The 11,922-nt window shown below is 35.1% G+C and overlaps 3 protein-coding genes and 1 pseudogene across 3 annotated transcripts; 1 reads left to right on the top strand and 3 right to left on the bottom strand.

The window, feature by feature from the left end:
• Window positions 1–1,494: 1,494 nt before the first annotated feature.
• Window positions 1,495–2,166, bottom strand: LOC145029945 (L10-interacting MYB domain-containing protein-like). The gene is made up of 2 exons (XM_078978389.1): window positions 1,852–2,166; window positions 1,495–1,776 (listed from the first exon to the last, which is right to left on the bottom strand). Exons 1-2 carry the CDS (start codon window positions 2,164–2,166, stop codon window positions 1,495–1,497), a joined length of 597 nt encoding a protein of 198 aa, XP_078834515.1.
• Window positions 2,167–3,149: 983 nt separating this feature from the next.
• LOC145031271 (Putative methyltransferase family protein) lies at window positions 3,150–5,995 on the top strand. The gene is made up of 7 exons (XM_078979797.1): window positions 3,150–3,406; window positions 3,483–3,545; window positions 3,823–3,889; window positions 4,028–4,173; window positions 4,343–4,636; window positions 5,610–5,712; window positions 5,810–5,995. Exons 1-7 carry the CDS (start codon window positions 3,254–3,256, stop codon window positions 5,890–5,892), a joined length of 909 nt encoding a protein of 302 aa, XP_078835923.1. The 5' UTR covers window positions 3,150–3,253; the 3' UTR covers window positions 5,893–5,995.
• Window positions 5,996–7,143: 1,148 nt separating this feature from the next.
• On the bottom strand, window positions 7,144–7,485 carry LOC145029946 (protein RALF-like 32). The gene has a single exon (XM_078978390.1). It carries the CDS (start codon window positions 7,483–7,485, stop codon window positions 7,144–7,146), a length of 342 nt encoding a protein of 113 aa, XP_078834516.1.
• A 692-nt stretch (window positions 7,486–8,177) lies between these two features.
• On the bottom strand, window positions 8,178–9,310 carry LOC145028985 (putative glucan endo-1,3-beta-glucosidase A6 pseudogene; annotated as a pseudogene).
• Window positions 9,311–11,922: the final 2,612 nt, after the last annotated feature.

Below are 11,922 nucleotides of genomic sequence, written 5' to 3' on the forward strand. Positions count from 1 at the left end.
TTTCCATGTATATAAAAGTTCGTAGTATTCTCGTAAAACTATACCTATTATAGTTTCCTAAAAGTGTGTTTCGTTTGTATAATAAACCCTTAGTGAAAATGTTCACTTGTTATGAAAAGTGTAGTTTTTGTAGTGCCAAACCGACACACAGAAATGTAGCATAAGCAAAGTATCTGACTTATATAAATACATAAATCGTTTCTCATTTCAAAAGATAAAATGTTGTCGTGGTATAATTTGCATATGAAAGTTTCCCTATAATAGTTTTAAATCACATATGATTCCTTTGAATAAAACACGTATAGTGAAAGGTTATATAACACACGATAATAATCGAGTGTTTTATTTGTATTCCCCCCTTAAAAGTATGTAAAAGTACTTATAAAACATTTAAAAGTGTGAATTATAGGGGTATGAACTCACTTGATAGATTGAAGAAGGTGTGTTGGAAACCGAGCAGAACTTTGGCTTGAAAAAATGGATTCTCTCGGGATTCTCGGGAATCTCGGGAGCGTGAAACTTCCTTCGGGGCTTGAGTATGGGAACCGGGGCTTCGGGATAATTATTGCACAGAAAACGAGGCAAAACGCGAGAAAAACGAGAGAAAATGAGCAAGTTTCCCCGGAACCCTCGCAACCCTTTTATAGGGGCTGAGAGGCCTCGGTACGCGGGGTGTACGAGGTTACGCGGGGCGTTCTTTTTATGTACGATCACGGTTTAATGACCTCTAACATAATAGGAAATTTAATTAGTGATTTTTTTGATATTTTATTTTCGAAGTAAATTTTATTACAACTAACGTGGTTACAATACTTGACTTTTTAGGTCGTTTACATGTAGTTGAAATATCGGGTTGTCACAGCTAGCTCTTATTCTTTGCCTTTGTCGGACCAACATCAACCAATACCATGAGAATATAAGAAAATATAAAAAGTCACCTTCTTTATCCATGTGTCCTGTTAGATGTCAAATACGTACAAATTACATTTTAAACAATAACATAACAATCCATAACATAACAAACCGTAACATATAAATACGAAAAACATAACATTCCATAACATATAAATTCATATAACATAACCGCACCTAAGAAAAACAATCCATAACATAACTAAACCATAGAATACTAATGTCTAACAATGAACCATAATATACTAAAGTCAAACAATGAACCATAACATACTAAAGTCAAACGTAACATGTAAATACTAAAGTCAACCAACTAATCCAAACTTTTTTTCCGCATTTGTTACCCACGACTCACAAGTTGATAAGTTAAGGCGCAACCAAAGTTCTCTATTACCAGCACTTTCAGCAAATAACATAAGAGCATTGGTGTATTTCGGATCATATTCTATCCACTCCAAGCTTGTCAACTTCGCTATACAAGCATCCATCTCCTTGTCAAGATTATTTGCTTCGGTGAATGCGTGTGCAACCTTGATAATCTCTTTTCCAACTTCTTTCAACTCATCATCAAGTGTGGTTTCTTTAGGACCATTTCGTTTGCCCCCCTTGTTTTTTTGTCTGCCCAGATGATTCCTCACTTGTAGGTTGAGGTACTGTTGAGCTTGGGGTATCTGCATGAGGTGCTGGCTCATCCATCTCTGTATCCTCAAAATCATGTGTACTGAAGGTTTCATTGGGATGAGGTAATGTCGAAGATGGCCCCCAACTGTGAACACCGGTCGAGGTCGCCCCATCAAATAGTTGGGTACAAAGTTCAGGGCAAGGGAGGGGTGCATTTCTCAACTTATCTACATACTTGTTCAACTGTTTGACAAATTTAATAAATATTATTAAAGTAGTAAAAAAATAATCTACTTTAAAAAATATGTATATATGTACCTTCGCTTCCGCTTCCCATTCTTCATTAGTCATGTTAAAAGAATTTGTAACCGGATTATAAATATTTCCTGTTTTGTTTTTAAGTTTTAACCACACTGCATACTTTGCTTTTAAGTCATATCGGTTTTTCATTTGTTTTTTGTCGACAATAAAATTATGATCTGTTTTCAATTTCTCCGCGACCACAGCCCATGAGCTTGCTTTTAGTCCGCTACCCTCCTGGCCATTGCTTGTTAATTCTTGTATACATGCTTCCAAAAAAGTTTTGTCCACCAATTCCGACTTCCAACTAACCCTAATTCTTTTATCTGCCATGTCAATTGTAAAAAGAAAAAAAATCTAATCATCCACATAACACACATTTACAAATAGCTAACACTATTTGCTTGATGTCAATAAGATAAAACATATATTTTTTTGTTTAACCTAAAGATAATACAACTTGAAGACAATACTTGGGAGATATCATATACACACAGTACATAACTTGAAGACAAGATCTCATATATCAGTTTGGTAATACACATATACCTATGTAACAAATTCTAATCATTGTCTTGAGCATTTTGATCTTACACACATATGCACATAAACATATCATATACACACAGTACACAATTCATTCGATTTAACTATATAAGGGGCTGTGATTTCACACATTAGTTCATACAAATTTCATACACAAGCAATTCATTCCTTCATATAGATAAAATCAGATTTCATAAACAAAAACACATTATAAATTGATTTCATGCCAACCCTTTGTTCTAATTGAATCCAAGAATAATGAAAGAAGTAATTTCAAACCCTAATTTCAGAATGAAATCATTAATTTGACAGCAAACATTGAAGGGTTTTGTGATTTCAGAAAAAAAAAAAACGAAGAAACGTACCTGCAGTCGATCTCCTCACCGGGGTTGTGTCTTCGTCGCTGGAGCTGTATCTTCGTCGGCGCAGGAGGTTGGCCAGAAGCTGGAGGAAATTGTTGTGTCGTCGATGGCAGCAGGAGTTATTGCTGCTTGTTGCGCTGAATATTGAAGGAAGAGGAAGAATGAGCGGCGATTTGTGTTAGGGCGCAGGAGAAGAAAAATGCATCGGTCAACCTTTTTTTTTTTTGACCGAGTCAGCCTCTTGGTTATTGATTGCTTACCGAGTCAGCTACAATGGAGGCCCATCAAACAGTCTGACTACTGAACGGGTCAAACGACCCCTTAACCTAGATTTATTTAAAAAAAAAAAAAAAACTCAATTTTCTACCGGCTTACAGATTTGTTTCGAACACCCCTTACGTTAACCTATTCCATTCCTCTCAGAAAAGCATCCTGTACTGTTTAAAATTTACCAACAACCCTCTCTAGGCTTGAAAAACCCAAAGTGCCCACAAGTCTTAGCAGCGCCAACAATGGCGGCAAATCAATCAGAACTTGATTCTTTCCGCCTGTTTCCTTCAACAGATGACAACAAAACACAATTAGGGTTGTCGTTTCTTGACGATTCGCCGGAAAAGCCTCCTCTTCCACTTCCACCTCCTTGCCTGGAAGTCCTTCTTTCCGAGGTATCATTTTTCTATCTATCCAGTATCCCCTTTCCATTAAAAAACTCACATCTCCATCTACCTGCACTAATAACAGGTTTCATCATCCATAAAACCAACTTTCGAGCCTGTCAATTTCGACGGACTTACTCTGCTAAAGGTAACTGAATCTCCTATCTTGCGGCTTTTTCGACCTCGAACTCAAATGTGTTAACTTACTAACTCAAATCTCCATAACTTCCAAACACAACTTTTTGCTAACTAACATCTCTTTGTTATCGCTATGGGTGGTTAATTTCTGTTGCAAAAGGGCAAATACATCAGTCACAATCGAGTACAACTACCGATCTTTTTAGGGTTGTTAGACTTCCCCAATTCATCGATCCATGTGATGCTAAAATATACGATCGTTTGTTTGAAGTTTCTTTTTCTTGTAGGGTCGAGTGAGTACCCATGAAGTTTTTGCATTATCGAATTCAGATTTAGTACCAGGAAAATATGAAGGTTTGTGAATACTGCTTCATCACTTAATCACTTAATCAGTTATACAGTTACACCAAGTGTCTTAATGGCTGATTATTAAGCACTTTTTAACATCTTCTTGTCTTATTGTGCTTATGGGCATTTCATTTTGTGGATTAGGAGGGCTAAAGTTATGGGAAGGCTCATTGGATTTGATCAAGACTCTTCGATTAGAGATGGAATGTGGCAATCTTTCATTGGTTGGAAAGAAAGTATTAGAGCTTGGTTGTGGCCATGGACTTCCTGGAATATTTTCTTTCCTCCAAGTAAGCTTTCTAGGGCTATTTTTTTATTGATGAGGGCATTCATGTCTTTTGTACAGACAAGAGATTGAAAAGGAGTCCTTATCCCACCTTTTTGTTTGGGCCATACAAGATGATGGTTTTTAATGTGGGAAATGAGGAGGGTATTTATGTCTTTTACTTTATACTTCAGGGTGCTTCTTGTGTACATTTCCAAGATTTCAACTCTGAGGTCCTACAGTGTCTCACGATTCCCAATGTTGTTGCTAATCTTCCTGTAAAGTCTGAGTCTTTATCTTCAGAAGTTCGTTTCTTTGCTGGTGATTGGAGTGAAGTACATCAAATACTACCCAATTTACAAATTAATGACCTGGATTCAAACTGTAGCTCAGGGTCAATTTCGTCATTTGGTTATGATGTCATTCTCATGGCTGAGACAGTTTACTCAATTTCTACTCTTCCTGTTCTTTATCAACTTATAAAGAAGGTGACTTGTTGTTTCATAATGTTATTTAATTTTCAGATCAAATGCAAGAAATAACAATGTAGTTTCATTATTCTCATAAAAGACCTTATATTTTGTGTTTTTTACGGATTAAACCTCAACTTTATTTTTTTCATGAAAAAGACATTGCATTTGTTCATTTTTTCCGATCTGGCCCTTTTAGTCATTTTTCTCTAAATAAAAGTTGTAAAATGTGACTTTTTTCAGGAAAAGCTAAAAAAGTTGAGGGTTTATTTGGAAACCTTCATAAGGTTGACGTTTATTATTATTTGAGGGTTTTTTTCGGAAAAAATGAAGAATAAATTACACGAATGGTCCCTATGGTTTTGGGTAATTTGCGCGTTTGGTCCCTAACTTATTTTTTTTAACTCGGAAGGTCCCTACTGTTTGTTTCTGTTACACATTTGGTCCCCGTCTTACCTAAAAAGACTTATATTTAAATAGGGAAAGATGGTGGGGTAAATAAGGCGAGGGGAGGGGGATGGGGTTAGGGGTGTGTTTGTTTAAATAAATTAAAAAATCAAGAAAAAAAATAGTCTTTTTAGGTAAGATAGGGACCAAACGCATAACAAAAACAAATAGGAGGGACCTTTTGAGATAAAAGAATAAGTTAGAAACCAAACGTGCAAATTACCCTATAACCATTGTGACCATTCGTTTAATTTACTCAAAAATGAAAAATATAAGTTTTTTTTCATGAAAAAAATAAAGATGAAATTTAATCTAGAAAAAAACATAAAATATAAGGTCTTTTACGAGATCAACCATTTTATTTAAATACAAAGGAATGACTAATGAGTAAATGTTTTAAAGTATAATGTCATAATAAGAAAAAAACTAAAAGTACAATGCTATAATTGGGTAAAATTTTCAAAGTACAATAATGTTGACTTTTTTTGTTTACACCTTTTAGAATTCCTTGATAATAATGTTGACTTTTTGTTTTGTTTGTCAGTGTATGAGTCATCCTCATGGTGTTGTTTACATGGCTGCAAAAAAGTACTATTTTGGGGTTGGAGGGGGATCAAGACGTTTCATATCATTGGTTGAGAAAGATGGTGAGTAAGAAATGACAACATACTTTCAATTATTATTATTATAATTTTTTTTTATTATTATAAGTTTAGAAAATTGAGATTATAAATTTGATGCCAGATGTTATGGCAGCTAGCCTCATTGCGGAGGTTGGGGGTGGATCGTCTAATGTTCGTGAGGTGTGGAAGCTTCAATTTAAGTGACATTTTATGATGTTTAAAAATTAAAAATTTGTTGCTATTTCTTGAATTTTGTCTTCTAATATAGTCATTAATTATTAATCATCTCCACATGAAGGAAGTTCAATGAGTGTTAACTTAATTTTTGTTTAAGTTGTTTTTCATACTAATAGATGAGTTATTATGATTTGCTTCAACCTTGTTGGGAAATTGTCAGAAAAGTCCTGATATTTTCGGAAAAGTTTCACTTTAGTCCCCATAATTTTTTTTTAACATAAAAGTCCCGATTATTTGATTTTACATGATAATGTCATTTCTAGTTAAAAGAAAAAAAGAACTGTTTTGATAATTTGAGCTAAAATGAAATAATTGGGACTTTTATGTTCAATTTTTTTGGACTAAAGTGAAACTTTTCTGAAAATATTAAGATTTTTCTGACAATTTCACTTCTCTTATTGTAAAGATAACTTCTTTATGGTTTACCATGTGCATTTTCACATGTGGAAATTACTAATTTAACCTCAAGAAATTGAAATGCATCTTCGATAGTTATGGGATAATGTGTTTATTTGGACGAACCGGAAATCAACAACTCTCGTTTTGCGGATCCTAGAGGAATTGGAAATTGTGTTTCCATTCTTCGAGCGTTTGGTGGTTTGCTAAATGGATGGAATTCAATTCCTTCAAATTCCATGTTTGATTGATTTCACAGTTGAAGAAGGAATTTAATTATATTGTTCTTTTTTTTATTGAAAGACCAAAATATCCTAATTATATATTAAAATAAGTAAACATAGAAAAAAGCATAACTAATTATTCATGTTTAAGTATTTTATGACTTCCATAAACACTTTGTGAATTCATAGAATGTTTTTGGCTTGTGGATTCCGATGGAATCCGGTAATGGAATTCAAGATTCCATTCAATGGCTATTTGGTTGCCAAATTGATGTTAAAACATAGAAAACGTAATTATAATTAAAAGAATTTTAATTATAAAAGTATAAGTAAAAACTTGTAACAAATTCCAATTATAGATATTGAAGGAATGCAAAATTCATTCCTTTTTTGTTAAAAAAAAAAAAACCAAAATGCACCTATGATATGTACGAAATAAAAAAAAAAAAAAAATACGCACATAAAAGTAAAATTGTAAAATCATAAATTTTCATTATCAAATTCCATCACGTGACAAATTACAATTTCTTTGTATTCCAATTCCTTTAACATATACCATTTCTTCCAAAAACATTATACAAACCAAACACCTTACTATTCAACCCCTACACTTATAATACTTTGAGCAACCTCTACTATAAGGATTAGAAGGAGGAGGAGTACAGCTGCCGGATTTTGTATAAGCTTCACCACCACCACCACCACCACATGCCGGCTGATCTCTCTTCAAAGCTCCGGTAGAAATATACCTCTTTTCTTCCAAATACCTTCTTGAAATATCCGATTCCAACAACTCCTCCACTAAATCTTCTAATGAACCATAACGAGGCAGTGTTGCGGTGTTTTCCGGCAAGAAACTTGCATCTACATGGTGGTGGAGGGCGGCGGAGAAGAGAGATAGGTGGAGGAGAAGAATCTTGATGCGAATTTGTGATTCCATTTGTGTAATGGGACTTCTTTGGATTTTTTGTATTTCCCACTTTGAATGCACTTTATATTAAAGGTTGCAAGTGGATGCCACACTGTAGGTATAAAGATACCACTTCACCTAACTTTGAATTCATACACTATGATTTTTTTTTTTTTTTTTTTTTTTTTTTTTTTTAATTTTTTTTCCTTAAAAGTTATATGCGTCTTTTGGAACTAGACTTGAGGTTTTTTACGTGACATCGATCCTATGTTTACGCATTTTTTTAACTAGATCTAATGTAAATATATAACTTTATTAAAGAAAAATAATATATGAACTTTGTATTTGATGTAGATATCACTTCAACGCATTTGATTTAGTCAACTAGTTACTCAATGTACAAAGATCGATAATGTATAATAATCACTTTAGTGACTTCAGTGAGAGAATAAAAAGTACGTTTTTATTCTATGAAATTAATCCTTTAGATATATGACACTCATAAAATTTCCTTAATACCTTAATGGTGTAAGTATCAATTTTCGAATTAGAAATTACAAGGGGTGTTGGTGTAACTATTAATTTTCAAAATATATAAAATAGCGTATTTTGGATTTTTGGTGGAAGAATGAAAATCGAAATCCTTTCACCCATCCATAGGTCCGACAAAATCCATCAACCATAGAATTTGAAGAATACGATGGAATTGAATTTCCTCAATTTAAAATAAAATATCAAATTCCAATTCCGAATCCAAAACCTTACACATCTTTAGAATCAACAATCATTTCTTAACTCTTATACGCCTTCCCACTTAAGTCCACTTCATAAACCGGACTCCCATCCGGATGCAACAACCCCCAATGCCTCTCCGATTCCGGACCAAATTTTTGGTTCTCATCATACAACGAAAAAATATAAGTCGGAATCACGATTCCGGTTCTAGCCGGGGTTCCCTTTGGTGGGACCATGGTCATTTTTCTTACGATATTCCGGTTATACATTGCGGCATTCTCTCTATTCGCTCCAATTCCACCTTCATGTGGCCAACCGGTTTCGGCTACACCGATCTTCACATCATTGTAGCCCAATTTAGCCATCGCGAAAACCACGGAATCAAGCATTTGATCCAAAAGGTTCGTGTAGGTCAACCCGCTCATCGGGTCCATATATATCTGATGTCCACCAAGTAAAGCATAATCAAGATTTATACTCGACGGATTATCCGCCCATGAAAAATACGGGTAAACATCCACGAAAAAAACCGAATTTGACTCGCGCAAAAACTCAAGTAACGGGACAATTTCGTGGACGATTTCGCCCCTAAATTGTCCGCTCGAGGGTGGAAATGTGTTCTCCATGATGTCCATAGCGAGAGGGGTACTGATTTGGATACTGCTAATCCCTTCGGTTGTAAGGGCATCGCGAATCCGTTGCATGGCGGGGACGAGATCGTCCATTATTTGTCGATCTTGATCGGTGCTCGAAAAACTTAACACTTCATTTCCAACAAGGATAAATCGGATCATGGTTTCGGGGTAATGGTTAATGACATGGTCAAAAACCCATTGGTTTGCAAGTTCTTGATTTCTAGCAATGGCGGATATTTCATCGTTCGTGACCATTATCATGACTTCGAGTTTCGTGCCGGATAGTAGTCGGAGGATTTCCGGGTCGGCGTCGTAGAGTTTGACCCGACCCGCTTTTAGGGTTTGGAGCAGTTCAATGGATCGAGATGGTGATGGGAGGTTGTTACCTACCCGGCCGAAGTTTACGCCGATTTTGGTTGACGATATTGCCCTTGAGAAAGCAAGGAGATAGAGGAATGTGAGGGGTAGAATGGTCATTTTGGTAAATGTTGTGTTTTTTCATGAAATGGTGAGGGCGAGATATAAGGTGGCATATATAGTGAAATAGGGTTGAGGAATGTGTGGGATTGTTGACCTACCTACGAATCTTTAAGGCTTAAAGGATCCAAAGGAGTGGGGAGTTGGAATTTTTGTAGTTTATAGATATGAAGGTGAAGAAGGCAAAGGTTATGATTTGTGTGAAGCTTTGTTTAACCCTTTTGGTTATGTTAATTTCATTTAAGTTCCTTGGTTATGAAATATAGGCTAACGTAAGGTGTTCTCTCCAAAGATATTAAAATAATGCGCATAAATATGCATCTAAGGATATGGTGCTTTTTTTGGATGGGTATTATATATGGTGATTATTGAATTTTTTATAAGGAAAAGGGAATGTAAGCACTAATGCTTATCCATGTGTGAGCATCATTGTTTTGTTGAATTTCTCAAGTGTTGTTTTGGTCTACTCTTTAACATCGATTTCATCAATTTTACTGATTGTAGTCGATCAATTTTATTTTTCTTCAAACAAAACTTTGTAAAGGATCTATGAAAGACATTGAATCCAATGATTGAGCACGTGACCTTAAGGCTCAAGCCTCAAGGGAGCGCAAAGCCCATTGAACAGGAGAAAGTACCATAACCATAGTACAAAATGGGCTCAACTTAATTAAAAAATGGGCTTAATTTACACTTTCTACTTTGCACTTGTTTATAGACATCGCTTAGTTAATTCGTTGGTTTTATTCATATTATGTCTCTATGATCTGTTGTTGTTGTAGGTTTAAGGACAAAAGATGAATTTCCAGACAATTTTGGCATCTCCGACGAACCTCCGGTTATTTCTCCGGCGATATATGATTTTTCCGGCAAACTTTATCTTCATCTTCATATGAAAACATATATATCATGGATTTTCGGAAAACACTTTATGTTCTTGTTCACATCGCAACACAGATCCACCTTATCAAAAATGCTCACCGGAAATCTAACCTCAATCAGTGCCGACTTCACCTTAGTCTGCTCCTGTTTCTTGTTTCTTGCTTCTTGCGGATATATGTGGTCAGCGTGTGTTGTTTCTTGTTGATCCCAATTTTCTAGCTTGTTTCTAATAATATAAAGTCAAAAGAAATCTAAACAAATCTCATGAAAACATATGAAGATTAAGTTGAAGCTCGCCGAAAAAATCATATGTTGCTGGAGAAGATGACTAGAGGCTTGCCGGAGATGCCACATGTCACCGGAAAATCAATCTTTTTGTTGAAAACCTATAAGATGTCATAAGGACGTAATGTGGACAAAAACAACAAGTTAACTAATGTACTTTGAAAAAAGAAAAACAATAGTGACAAAAGATGCACAATACAAAAACAATATTATCCTTTAAAGTCATTATGCTTTCATAGACGAAACTTACACATATAGATTGGTCTCGGATCGGTCCTAAAAAAATCAAATCCGAACTAAAATAAAATCGATCCAAGAAATACCTGACTGAAAAAAACCATCTGATACAAGTCCCACAAAATACCAAAATGCTCTGAGCCTGGTCCAAAATTAGATTGTTCTGACTTCTAAGACCAGTCCAAGCCTAAATCGTTTTGAGACCGGTTCTAAAAAAATAGAGTAAATTACACGAATGGTCCCTATGGTTTAGGGTAATTTGCACGTTTTAGATTGTTACGCACTTGGTCCCTATCTTACCTAAAAGGACTATTTTGCCCTTGATTTTTTAATTTTTTTTTTTTTAAATAAACACACCCCCAACCCTACCCACCTCATATTATCTTACCTACCTCACCATTTTTTCCTATTCAAATAATAGTCTTTTTAGGTAAGATAGGGATCAAGCGAGTAACAAAAACAAACTCTATGGACCAAGCATGTAACAAAAACAAACAGTAGGGACCTTCCGAGTTAAAAAAACAAGTTAGGGATCAAGCGTGCAAATTACCCCAAACCATAGGGACCATTCGTGTAATTTACTCTTATGAGATGTATCATTAATTTAAGGAATATAGCAATACACATACATGTGTGTTAGCTTTTAAAAAAAAGTTATATGATTTTAAATGATTAGCAGTAATTTTTATAAATTTTATAAAACAAGTATTTTAAGTGAATATGGTTCAAGATATGTCATAGCACCATGTTATATATAAAGATTAATTTAGAACCACCTTTTGTTTCTATTAGACCAATTCTAATTTTTTTTATCCATTTATGCAATTATTTTTCTCTATACGATCGATGTCTGGATTATTGTTTAAACACGTGTTGTGTTATGTGGTGTTTCCTCTATCTATCGCTTTAATGCGTGTTCTTCATCTATCTTCCTCATCTTCTCACCGCCCCTCACATCCAATTACCTTTCACCTAATCGATTCATCATATTTCTCTTATTCCATCCTTCATGGATTCTCTCTGCCACAGCCACCACTTCGTCGGTTTGCTATTCCGACTCTATAGCTCCCCACCTTCATATATGCGCCGCTTACTTCCTCCTCCACTTTCTCTCTTCAATATCGACACTAGTGGAAGAACTCGCTTCAAAGCTTTGCCATTTGGCTTCTCTGCTGCTCTGTGCTTTGCGGACGCATCACCACCAGCAATATCCTGG

This window comes from Lactuca saligna, chromosome 2 (assembly GCF_052625555.1).
Source record: "Lactuca saligna cultivar CGN05327 chromosome 2, ASM5262555v1, whole genome shotgun sequence".
Taxonomy (NCBI): domain Eukaryota; kingdom Viridiplantae; phylum Streptophyta; class Magnoliopsida; order Asterales; family Asteraceae; genus Lactuca; species Lactuca saligna.

Excerpts from the sequence above, each read along its gene's own strand:
- LOC145029946 (XM_078978390.1), bottom strand. The coding sequence starts at position 7,485 with ATGGAATCACAAATTCGCATCAAGATTCTTCTCCTCCACCTATCTCTC.
- LOC145031271 (XM_078979797.1), top strand. The coding sequence starts at position 3,254 with ATGGCGGCAAATCAATCAGAACTTGATTCTTTCCGCCTGTTTCCTTCA. Across the intron at positions 3,546-3,822 it reads ACGGACTTACTCTGCTAAAG|GGTCGAGTGAGTACCCATGA; the intron begins GTAACTGAATCT and ends TTTTTCTTGTAG. Across the intron at positions 3,890-4,027 it reads AGTACCAGGAAAATATGAAG|GAGGGCTAAAGTTATGGGAA; the intron begins GTTTGTGAATAC and ends TTTGTGGATTAG.
- LOC145029945 (XM_078978389.1), bottom strand. The coding sequence starts at position 2,166 with ATGGCAGATAAAAGAATTAGGGTTAGTTGGAAGTCGGAATTGGTGGAC. Across the intron at positions 1,777-1,851 it reads AATGGGAAGCGGAAGCGAAG|TTGAACAAGTATGTAGATAA; the intron begins GTACATATATAC and ends TTTGTCAAACAG.